Source organism: Parasteatoda tepidariorum, chromosome 12 (genome assembly GCF_982258835.1).
Source record: "Parasteatoda tepidariorum strain Cologne lab strain chromosome 12, Ptep-v5.0, whole genome shotgun sequence".
Classification (NCBI taxonomy): domain Eukaryota; kingdom Metazoa; phylum Arthropoda; class Arachnida; order Araneae; family Theridiidae; genus Parasteatoda; species Parasteatoda tepidariorum.
In genome coordinates, this window is record NC_141766.1 from 43,445,421 (window position 1) to 43,458,939 (window position 13,519).

Here is a 13,519-nt window from a genome sequence, read left to right on the forward strand (position 1 = left end):
AATTGAATTTTGAAAATATTGTTAAAGTTAGCTGCATTGCAGTTATTGTAGAATTTAGCCTTCCTTTCTTCCAGGAATTCAGTAATATGTTTTATCTTGAGGTCGTTTCTTCATTCCTGACGAACCAGGGGGGTCCGGTCATCTTTCGTAAGCATTTGTTTTCAAATGTTTGAGTTTTTAAATATATGTTTTATTTGCAGTCGCCCAAGCGACTGATCCCTAAGTAATGATTGGACATATGCACATTATGTATAGGAGCCTTTTGTTTCTAAAGGAGAGATTGGAGTAGTTGCTAATTAGGAATTTTAAGGCGTTAAAAGCTTTATTTGCTTTATTAACTCCTTGAATGCCAAGTTAATTTTGCATGGCTTGGCCGTCTGGCCAAACGGTAAATAACTACAAACTAAATTTGCAAATATTAGACAGATTTTGGTAGTTTTTTAAAAGGTTTACTATGACATTTTTGAACTTGACTTGATAGGAGATTCGCTGGAGTACCTACCCGCGGCAGCGGGCACCCGACTCCTTCATCTGAATTATGCTAACTGGCAATTGAGACCATTGGCATAGAATTAAGTAAAAAACAAGGAAAGTTGATAACAGGGTAGTCTTCTGCTTAGGCAGTTCATATCTAAATATAGGGTAAGATAGGAATTGACAACAGAGATGCTAACTGATACGGACACGCCAAAATGGTTTTAAAAACGGTAAATAACTTCAAACTAAAATTTGCAAATTATTAACTAATTTCATTTGCTTTTTAAGAAGTTTGGCAAAACTTAGTTAAGAAGTGGCGAATTATATAAGCCCTCGAATTATTTAGAAATTGTTATGGATAAAAATACAATAAATTGAATTTATTAAACCACGAATACCAATTAATAAACCACCACTCGAAAGTATTTATTTGCTCTCATGAGCAAATTGACAACTCTGCTGACATACTTTTATGTGAGTGTATTTGTTGGGGTATCTGTCTTGCGGCACTTGCCCCTTCAACTAAATTATTCGCCATGGAGGAGACGGAAGGATAAAATCTAAGTTTGAAGTAAATCATGGGTGAAAGCCCTTATATAGCAAGACGGAAAAGAGAAAAACCTGGTACGTAAAACATTTCATTCCAGCATTTTTTTCGAAGAAAATGAAATATCTGTAACTATCAAGATTTCTTTTATAATTCTGGCATATATATAAAACTGCTTCTTTTCCAAGATAAAGTAGATATTGTTGAACAATTTAAAAAAAGAATAATTAAACTCCTCCCCAAAACTAGCTATAACTGAAATGGTTTTACTACCAGCCTTTCCTCTTTTCCGTCTCGCTTTCACCCCTGAAGTAAATGGAGACTTCTAATTTAGTGAAAAAGATGATTTGGTGGCTGTAGTTTGGCTCTGGTTGTTATCATTGTGCAAGGGGAATTCCCTTTATGAGAGATTGCTAGAGGCCTCCTCATCTTTTAACAGTTCCTTAACTAAAGACACTAATCTTTGGTCAACGTTCGTTGGAGAGATCTTATTTCTAGAGCTCTTTCTGCTGAGGAAGACCTCGCACCCAGAAGAATTTGAAGAGTGGTCTTTCGAACAGTTGCAGCACTTACATGGCTGGGACATCTCTGCTTTTCTTGCACTCGTGGGAAGGATGTCCTTCTGCGCACTTCATACATCTTGGGGGAGAAGCTACAAGTCCGTTGTGTGTGGCCACAGCGCTGACATCTATAACACTAAAGCGGCCGCCACGGAATTGCTCAGTTCTAATCAAGTGCAGCCCTGATGTTCTTGATGGTAAATATTCTTTCGGGATTGGTCATCTCAGGAGTGACGACAAGGGAAAGTGGGATTGGCCTATAGGCCCCGCCATCTCTCTTCCTGAACTGAACTATTTTGGTGATTTCAAAGTGCATTTTTCCTAATTCATAGGAAGTATCGTCAGTTCTGTAGTCATCTGGAAGGCCTCGGGTGAGAAATTTGGCATTTATAACTGGGAGGTCAGTTTCATTTGTAGTGGCAGACTCTGGATCAGCAGTGGTGTTCTCAGTGTTAGTTTCCTTTGAAGAGGAGATGGTGGGCTCCGTCTGCGTGAGATGCTTAGAAGGAGAGCAGCTTTCAAGTCTATGCATTTGAACTTTCAGTGGTACCTGTGACTTGTTTTAGCTTCTTTTTTATCTTTGCAGCGGGACCTTCGGTGTCGGGATCTGGCAGTTGCGTCACTTCCGTCGTAGCCTCTGTCTGTTCAGGTTTTTTAGTAGCTTCGAAGTTTGGCTCTGTCGTTAAAATAGCCGCTGTTTCGACGCTCGTTTTCTAAGCTGTCCATTTCTCTTTCAGCTCAAGTGGGAGTTTCAGCTGGTATGATAGCCTGAATTCATTTGTTGCATTGAGCTGTAGATCCTTGCCAGGGTATTTGGCCACTCGGACATATATTTGATATTGACTTTCACCGGCAGAGATTACTTCGTCGATATTTTCGGGAGTGGCTGTTTTACTGAGATATTCTCGAATAAAATTGCGTTGTTCGTTGAGATCAGCATCTGAGAGTTGAAGAATTGGTCTAGAGGGAGTTGGTATAAACCATTTTCCGTCTCGTCCGAATTAATATGTAGACATAATAGTTCGGAGTTCGGATATAACACACCCTTACTCTGAGAGATCAAGCAAACAGACTTTAACCCTTTTGAAGGCCGTGGTAAGAATACTTACCATCACGTTTTACCACTTTTAATTTAGGTTTCCATTTTTCAATAACTTCAGCTTTCTTGAAGTGAGTTTGAATAAAATTGGTAATCATTTGTCACTTTTAAAAAACGTATAAAAGTTATAAAATACATAATTCCTTTCAAAGTTTGTAGCATTTAAGGAATTTATTTTATAAATAAAGAAAAATAAAAGTCAGTAAGTTCCTAATAGGTCATATTAAATATATTTACCACCAAAAAATGGCATTTTTATAAACTAAATGAGTTTATTTTATTTTTTTTATATCAATTACTGTTCTTAAAACAAATTTCAATTCCAAAAATACTTTAATTTACCTTTACTAAAAATAAAGGGCCCATTAAAGAGATAAAAGTTTCAAAGATAAATATATTTTTCATTTATTTTTATTGTACCAACCACCATTGAAAATGGTTGGCAAATACTTCAAAAACAAAGGACCAAGATCTCTAACTCAAACTGTTGACTTTGAAAATAAATATAGTATATATATTTTCTAATTTAAGGTGGTAGATACTTAATCACATAACTATACATCATCATCATCATCATCGAAATATAACTGGGCGCCTGGGGCCGTTAGCGGCCTTTTTCCCATTCATCTTGTATTTAATCTTTAAGGTGGTTCTTTCTGGTAATTGGAATAAAAGGAAATCAAATATTTTGTATTTTAGTTAAAATTATGTCACTACAAAAATGAGCTGCAATCGGCCTGAGGTTTATGTCTTCTCTTAAGTTTTCGAAAGTAAAAATTTCGTTGAATCCTGCGGTACATAACTATACATATAACCATTACGTATACAATGAGAGGATGCGTTTAAATTAAATAGTGATAAAGGAATGCCGTATGAGCTGATATATTTATGAATGCTACTTTTGTGAAATTAAATGAATTTTTTCAAAGTTTTATGACTTTATTGCATTGTATGAAATTGATGCAAGAAAACATTAAGTGACCTATTAATTAAAAATTTATAATATAAAATATGTTTAGATTCACGTAAAGCTAATGACTTATTGTAATATTAATCTTTAATAATTTTTTAATAAACAAGTACATCTATTTAAATACTGCTTCAAATAGAAGTAATGAAAAAGAACTATTTTTAAATAAATAATTTTTGCCGAAATTCGTCCATAAACTGAAATATTTATTTTCAGTTTTTATAATTAATCTTTAATAATTTTCAAATAAACAAGTACATCTTTTTAATACTGCTTCAAATAGAAGTAATAAAAAAGAACTATTTTTAAATAAATAATTTTTGCCAAAATTCGTCAATAAACTGAAATATTTATTTTCTTTATAAGTTAGATAGTATTTATTAAAATTCGCTTTTTCCCAAAGTAGTAAAAATTGCACTGTACATTTAACACACAATTTTATCTTTCACGGATGCAAAATATTCTAACTACCACTTTACATTAAATTTTCTGATCTCTTAATATAATTTTTCTCCACGCACAATTTTATAAGAATTAGTAAATGATCTCGACTTTAATGTGTCACGGATTAGATGCGGTGATGTCACTTTAAGGAAGAGTTTTTCGAAATGATGCCATGCGAAAACGCTGCCGATAACTGATGCTGATCATGCTTTACTGACGTTCTCTTCTCCCTTGCGATGCCGGTTATGCTGAATTGATGCTGATTATCCTGAACGTTACGAGGTGAGTGATACAGATTTTGATCTCGTCAGGTTCTTGAGTCGGGAGAGACAATACTGACAACTGGCCATTTTGATGTCTGGATTTTGAGCCCGCCATTTTGTTTTTTCAAGTCATGCCGTATCATAAAACAGCTCGTGGTGGAAAGGTCTCACTCTCCATTCGTAATTCACTGTCGCATTGCAAAGAATCCACGTCATTAGAAGAAATCATTGCTACCTGTGGGATATCAAAAAAATACTTTCCACCAGTTGAACACGAACATATTGACGATCTCGTAGAGTTTTACACTCAGTTTGATACAGAGGAGCTGATTGGTTTAGATAAATTACTTAGCAAATTGCTCATTCAAATAAGATCAAGTTACTCTGGAGACTATGAATACTCCTACTTCCTAAAACTGACAAATGCAGCTTATCACGTCAGGTGGAAGAGGAAAAACTTTCAAGCGGAAGAAAACAAGGAGATGAATAAAAACTCCATTCAACTCGAATCAATAATGACTGAAATTAATCCAAGCACTGAAGACATAACCATGGAAAATAAAGATGAAAACCTGAATACAACACCGAATACAGAAACAGACACGGACATCAATATTAACAATAGCACAGAACCACCTGCAAAGAAAAGAAAAAAGAAGAAGAAAAAGCAAAATGCAATCAAAACAATTGAAGATAATTCTACACTCATATCTGCAAACAGCTGTCTTTCTTCTAGCCAACATAATTCAACAGATGACGTCACTATCTTGCCGACAACAAAACCTAAGGAGGATACCGACAAAGTACGGGATCCGCCCAGCAAACCTGAAATAACACTGCAAGCCAGATATATTAAGGTTTTGGTCCGGGGCCTGCCTGTGGACTTTGATACAGATGCCATCAATACAGAATTACAGAAAAACAGTATTGAAACCTTTAAAATTGTGCAGTTTAAGAAAAGAATGGGAGAGGCCTGTCGGCTCCTTCCACTTTTTCTCATAATCCTAACATCAACGGCGAATCACCAAAGAATATTCGAAGTCAACAACATACATCAGATCCCGATCAAAATCGAACGATTTCGAGGAGGTCGAGGACCTATACAATGTTACAACTGCCAAAATTATGGACATACACAAAGCCACTGCAATGCACTTGCAAGGTGTGTAAAATGTGCTGAAAACCACAGGTCACATGAATGCAACAAAGACAGAACTACACCTCCAAAATGCTGTAATTGTTACAAAAGCCACACAGCCAACTATACTGGGTGCGAGACCCGTCCCAGCAGAAGGAGCCCTCGAACAACATCATATTCGACGCCTAAACTTGCTCATCGATTAGTGTCATTAATCAAAGAATTACAGGAATTGCTCAAAAATGAAGAAGTGCTCCGTCTTCTGCGGGGGATCATCGGGGAAACATCTCAATCCCAGTGAGTTCTACTTTTATTTTCAAGACTCAAGTTAAATTCACTGAACTTTTCACATCAGACTTTTACTTAAGTTAAATTAAATTACATTAAGAATTATTTTCTGATAATATAACCAATTTATGCATACATATATATCAACTTTGCATGTTAAATTCTTTTGAAAATTCTATTGTATTTAATGAGCAATACTTCTCTGATAAAATATATTCACTGCATTTTCTCCAAATATGTTATTTCATCATGTATCAAGGTATGATTTATCTATATTCATCAATTATGCCTTTCATTTTTCAAAAATCAATTACTGTACATATCAAATCATGTTTTATCTTTATTTTTAATTTAAGTCTACAATCAATATTTCTAGTGTTAAGTCAATTTGTCATATTAAATTTCATTGTTTTATTATTTCACAAGCAAACGGCTTAATTTTTTTTTATGGTTACCACAATGTATTCGAATGAACTTCAATGTATGTCACAATTAAATATGTGCTAGTTAAAATATAGAAATTTAATTAGTGAAATATGTATCAATTTATGTTATTATTTATTTATGTCAACTTATGTATATATATGTCAAATTATGTTTATATTTATATATATCAACTTAGATTCGATGAATCAGATATTCAAATGTTATATTTACTCAAGCAAAGTGCTTGTTTTTCTATTAGCTACCACATCGACTGCTAAATTCAAAATGTTATTACTATAAATTTTCTGTAAATTTCTAGATGTATGGGATAGGGGCCGCTAAGTGACCCAGGTGCCCAATTTTTGTAAATAAAGTAAGTAAGCACAATTTTATAAGACGGAAAAAAAATTAATAACAAGCATCTATGAATATCAAGAAACCGTGTAAGAGTAAATATTAGAACGAGTAATGCAGCAATTGAATTTTAACAGTGGCTAATAGTAATAGATGACGGAACTTTTACGTAGCTGTAGTAATTTTCTGATAGTTTTCGCGTGTGTAAAACGATCTCCAACTTCACAACTACAGTGAAAGGCTGAGGGGTGTGGGATCGAGACACAAGAATAGGTTAATAGAATTCTCTTTTGCACCTTTTGTTATTCTTTTTGTTTTTGATATTATAATAAAATAACAAATTTTACTTTATCTCCATATACTATATATGGAGTACTACCCCATATACTCCATATACCATATGTGCATTTTATTTCATAAACTTGTTGATGTTTCTCCCTTTTTATTGAATAGTTTGCTCATTTTGAGATATTTTGCTGGGAAAAAGTTTTTAAATATATATATATATATATATATATATATAGTTCGTTCACAAGGAGTTGGCACTTGGCTCCGCCTTCATAACGTGGTATCAGATGATACTATTTCGCTATTTTGGGGAGAAGGATGTGAACAAGGCTGCTATTTGGCGATCGTTTGACAAAAGTATTTAATTCGCAATCTTTATGTGTATATTTTGAACATGTGCATTTTATTTCATAAACTTGTTGATGTTTCTCTCTTTTTATTGAATAGTTTGCTCATTTTGAGATATTTTGCTGGGAAAAAGTTTTTAAATATAAATTAGCTAGAATAACAAAAGGCATAATAGCTGATGATAAAGCGAAGAAAGCCTCCACACGCTTTCCTATAAGTAGTCTGCGCAGACTATTTAAAAAGTGAACAGTTAGAGCGCATGAAACCAAATTCTACTTTAAAAGTGACTGAGAGGAATTTGTCATATATATTTGAGAAATGAATGTGTAGTGGTAGACAAGTAAATAAGACAAATTAGTCATATTCAAAAATTAAGCAAATTATTAGACATATATTTGCTACCACTTTCTTATTTTTACTAGATTTTCTATTAAAGGTCTTTTTCGTAAACTGGTTTGCTTTGAGAGTGGTCTGAACGGACTACCTATAAAAACCGTGTGGAGGCTTTGCGCGCATTATAGGCTATCTCGATTTCAAGCGGGGAAATGTTTTTCCTCTTACTCCCCCGCTCTGAAATGAACTCTGCGTCCGAGGAGGTGGAGCCAAGTGCCAACTCCTGGTGATATATATATATATATACAATATATATATATATATATATATATATATAACAAATGCCTGATTTATTTATTTTTAAATTTAAGTTTTATTATTAACTTTAATATGTTTTTAGAAACAAGTAATTATCTTCATATTTACTTAGTTTAAAACTTTTAATCAAATCAGAAATAGTTCATTGCATACCACCAAATCACCAGAGGAGCAAAATTATGATGAATTGTCTATTGATCATCCTCAGCGATGTTTCACAGACCATCGCCATTAGCCCATTGCATACCTGCCAAGTTTTGCGCATTTGGCGTAATATTTGATTTCTATATTTAAAGTGGTAGTAAAATGTATGCATCCTTGCATTTATAAATTTAATTTATTATCTTTTTGATCCACTACTCTTTTTGAAAAAAATTAAGCACATATAATACTATGTAATACTATGTAATACTGTTGCGATAGCCTGCATAAGCCTGTTAAAAATACAGCGTATGCCTATGCCATAAATTGTACTTTAAATTCCATTTTACTACCACTGGTGAAAATCATCTTTGATAAGATTAAAAGTTGACAGGTATGCCATTGTGTAGCTCTAGTGCATCATGAAGTATCATGCCACCAAAAGATAAATAGAAAAAAAATTATTTCAAGATGATTTTACTGTTTTAAGAATAATTGATCAAAAGAATTATTGTTTAAATATTATACTTTAACAACTGTTACAGCTTACATTAAGTTTTCTTGTATATAAAAATATACTATTTTATACCTTTTGGATATCTTATGAGAGAATTCTATTGTTGAAAGTTTATTCTACTGTGTTCAATTAATTTGGTTAACATTTTATAATCATTTAAATTTGAGCAAAATAGTCTATTATTTAAAAAATTTCTGTGTGGTTGACAACTGTTAAAAATTCTTCAATTGCACAACTTTCAAGGTACCGACATAAAGAGATGTTTGAATTTTTCCCAGATTAGTTTCCAATTTATATAAACATCCCAGGGTTTTCCCAAATCAAGAGATTTAGTTGAATAAAATTTCTAAATTATGGAATTGGCAAACAACCATTTAAATCATCCTATTAAAATTCAAACTATTTTCTTAAATCTTTTCGAATAATACTTAGCATTCTTTAAATAGTCTGCTACGCAATCTTAGAAAATATCCACGTCATAAAAAATATAGGTTTGTAATGCAAATTTTTGCAAAGGTAATTTTTAAAGTAATTTCACATTCTACTGCAATTTGCTGAAAATTAATAACCAAATTGAAAGTGTGTGACATCATTTTAAGAACTGACACTTGTAGAAAATATACTGCTCATAAAAATGTAGGTTTAGTTTTCTCATATTTCTGAATTGAACTTTTAAACTGTTCCTAGTAACATCAAAAATTTGGTTATACTTTCTTCTGTAAAATTCGACATTGTACTGTCATTTACTGACTGAAAAACTGTAAACACTGAAAAAAATAAGCTTGACTGAAAACATTAACAATTCAAACTATGTGGCACAATTTTAAAATTTTCATTCTCTAAAATATATTCAGTTAGAGATGAATATCGATACTTAAGTTCTAAAAATATAGATACTTGACATTCTACCTCCATTTTTCAAATAAATTGCAGTTAAGATGCAAATGTATGGCGATATTTTAAAATCGTACACACTTAGAAAATATTAAGTTTATGAAAATATCAGAAGTTATCCAGGACTTTTAGTCAGCAGACTAAACTCTAAAACGCATTCACTTTACAATAGTTTAGAGGTTTTTTAAAAGCTTAAACAAATTTCAAAAATCAATTGTGTAAATCTTAAACACTTTTAACACATTTACCATCTAAATTATTACGATTCTTTTTTTAAAGTTATTTTCAAACGCTTTTCCTGTGAGAAGGATTTTCATAAACTGTTATATCATCACCTAATCAAATTAAAGAATTTTATTCATAGATACACGGCTAGTAATTCACATAATTTTGTCCTCCATCAATATTTAGTTATTAATTTTAATTTTTGTGCAAACATTATTTATTTATTTTTGTTTGTTATAAATCCTAAGTATAAAAAATTTAATATGTTTTTTCAATAAAATTTATATGAATGAAAAATTTATAAATATAAATGATTTATAATTTTTTTAAATTGATGGAGTTAGTAATTATAACATGTTTGAGAAGACCTGGTCTATCCACAAATGTGCAAATAAAATATGCAATATGTCTTCACCATTTTCACCTAAGAAAGAAATTTAAATATGTAAGTATATCAACAAAATTATTTTAAAAAATCGAACAAATATGAAGATCAGATGTTTCTGTTTTCATATTTTTAAACATTTTGTAAGCTTTAAACTATGAGAGGCGAAATTTCTCATCAAAATACATTAGAGATCCTGCTCTGCACTATGTGCATACCTGCCAACTTTTACGCATTTGGCGTAAAATTTTATTTCTATATTTAAAGTAGTAGTAAAATGTGTACTTTCTATATTTTCCTTGCATTTAAAAACTTAATTTATAATCTTTTTGACCACTATTATTTTTAAAAAAATTAAGCATATATATTAATATGCATTACCGTCCTGATAGTCCACAAAAACTTTTTTTAAATACAGTATAATTTCTGCCAAAAATTGTAGTTTAAATTCCATTAAACTACCATAGGGGAAAATCATCCTCGAAAGGATTAAAAGTTGGCAGGCATGTATGTGCATGATAATAATATAATGAATAATAATTTATATCTAGTTATATTCAAAATTAAATGATTAAAAATAGATAAAACTCAAATAAGAATTATAATAAATTAATAATTAAATAATTTGTATATTTAAATAATTATATAATTATTTTAAATTAGTATAATATTAAAATTTTTATACTTTTTTTCTCCTTATTTGATATAACTTTAGGAGCGTTGCCGAGTGAAACAAAACTCTTAGCAACTCAAGAAGTGCAGTTTCCGAATTTGCATCGCAGCTTGAAAACTGCCATGTATCCATGAATGGCCATTAATGTTACTGGAGTTGAAGACAAGTTACTAGGCAAAGAATCTTTATTAAAATTCGAAAATACTTTTTCTGCTGAAATTGATGATTAAATCATTTGTTTCACCTTCATTTGCTATCAATTTTATATATCAGATTGTATAGAATAAAATATTTTAAATAATTTAATGTAATATGTTTCAATTGATTCAGATGTAGGATGTTCATAATGACCTTGAAAAATTTTCTTTTATTTATATTGGTATGGGAAAACATGGTTAGGATAGTTGATCCACTTTTCAGCTTTGTCTCATTTAAAAATAAATGTAGTTTAAGTTTGGTCAGCAATACAAATCGCATACTTCTCACTATTTAAGATTTCTTGAAAATTGTTCTGCAGAGCTTTTTTATAATATTTTTTAAAAAAATACTCAAACTATTAGACAGCATATTATTCTGCGGCTGAGGTATCTTGATTTACCTCATGGGGGCACTCTTGGACCACAAAGCAAAAATATATTCTGTAACAGTATTAAAAGATAAATGTTATCCAAAACAGTTATTACATTATTTTTAGTATTTAAAGTGAAAAATGCATTTTTAAAGAATAATAAAACAAGTCTTTAAGCAAACAAGTCTTTAAGAGGAAGCAAACAAGGAAAAAATAATCAATATTACTGCTCATATTTATTTATTGATTTCATCAAAAACAAAATTTTGGTAAGTATGCTAATCGATTTTGCATAAAGAAACATGACACAATGGTTTAAACAAATTTTAAGTTTTCAAAGGACATGACAAATAATAGCTAATTATTATTATGGCTAATAATAGCATGACAAATAATAATAATAGAAAAGCATATTTCCTGAATATTTAGAAAAAAATTAGAATTATATCATTTTCATGTATTATTATGTATGAACAATTGTTGAATATAAAACATATTTATAAGTATTGCATCACATAGATTTAATTCACTATAGAACATTAAGATGTTGATGCTTGATAAAAATTAAATTTTTTTGAAGTGACAACAAATTTCTTGTCTAATTTTTATGAGTGTAGGTACAAGTTATTTTGTTTAAAACATCTTTTTTGCCCAGTTAACTATATTATAAATTTTGTTCCAGTTTTACAAGAGGTAAAAAGCATTATTTCAGACAAATTGTGTTATTTAATGTGATCAACTCTAGTTTAGAGAAATTTTAAATAAAATTAACTACATGCATATTTGCAGATGAGGGGAATTTGAAGTAATTTTTAAAATTATTTCTTATAAAAAATCAACGCTTAACCTGATGGCAAGGGGACTCTATTCCATGATCCATCTGCCACTGATCGTATTTTCATCATCTCCTACATTAGACAGCCTCTACACCAGGGGTGTCAAACTCGCGTACCGGGATGAACATTTTTCACTATTAATCGTAACTACCACATCGATTTACATTGTAAATTATTGATATTTGAAACTAAATCTTTTTTTTATTTCGTATTATTTCCCAAAGGTAAGAAAAACTGCTACTGTTTTGTCACTGTCACTTCTGCTACTGTGATTCAAAAGTAACAGTGACAAATAGCAATGACTGCGATTATATAGATATAAAATTAATCGTTATAAATTTTTAAATTTGGTATAAATAAATCGATTAACTACTTTTAATAAATAATCGAAATAATTAGTTTTCAATAATGTTAATCGATATCATAAATACTTTATGTAATGGATTAGGACAAGTAATTGTTATACTTAGTAGTCCATTTTTTTCGAAGTGTCGGAATAGTAGTAATCGACAATGTCAACCTTCACGGATGAAAGGAGATCGAGAACAACACGTAATAGAATTTCTCAATGCTTCAGATCTAGCAGTCTTTCATACTCTGAAAATTATATTGCTTTTCCAGATCACTTTCCAGTTTTCAAACGTCCAACATTAGAAACTCCTCTGTTTTGTTCTTATTTTTGGAACAGGCTCAATCCTACTTAAAATACACTTGTCCTGTTGTTATAGCAGTCGCCAACCACCATGTCTGTGGCTGTTCTGAGAGACAGACAGTACATATTTTTCTTTCTCGATTCCTCACCACTCAGCCTTTCCTTGTATGTTGTGGAGTTGGAGATAGTTTTTCACTCACGAAAACTATCAGTATATAACTACAGATATGTAAAAGTACCGTCGCCTATTACTATTAAACACTGTTAAAATTCAATTAACATATGCACGCTTTCTTAATATTCACACATGCTATTTGATATTCATTTTTATCCCTCACGTCAAATTGTAAGAGGAGAAAAATTATATGAACAGATGAGAAAATTTAATGTAAAGTGGTAGCTAGATTATTTTACTTCTGTGAAAGATAATATCGTGTGTTAAATGTGCAGTGCAATTTTTACTACTTTGGAAAGAAAGCGAATACGAATAAATACTATTTAGCTCATAAAGAACATAAATATTTAGGTTTATAGATGAATATTGGCAAAAATTATTTCTTGAAAAATAGTTCTTTTTTATTACTTCTATTTGAATCAGTATTTAAATAGATGTACTTGTTTATTAAAAAAAACATTGAAGATTAATGTTACAATAAGTTATTAGCTATACGTGAATCTAAACATATTTTATGGGATAAATTTTTACTTAATAGGTCACTTAATATTTTCTAGCATCAATTCTCTACAATGCAATAAAGTCATAAAACGATAAAAA

The 13,519-nt window shown here is 30.9% G+C and overlaps 1 protein-coding gene across 1 annotated transcript in view; it reads right to left on the minus strand.

The window, feature by feature from the left end:
• Positions 1–2,297: 2,297 nt before the first annotated feature.
• Positions 2,298–13,519, minus strand: part of LOC147801045 (uncharacterized) — a 36,783-nt gene continuing 25,561 nt past the window's right edge. The window contains exon 2 of the mRNA XM_087155737.1: positions 2,298–2,524. Coding sequence (XP_087011863.1) covers positions 2,298–2,524 — 227 coding nt within the window. The remainder of the gene's footprint in view (positions 2,525–13,519) is intronic.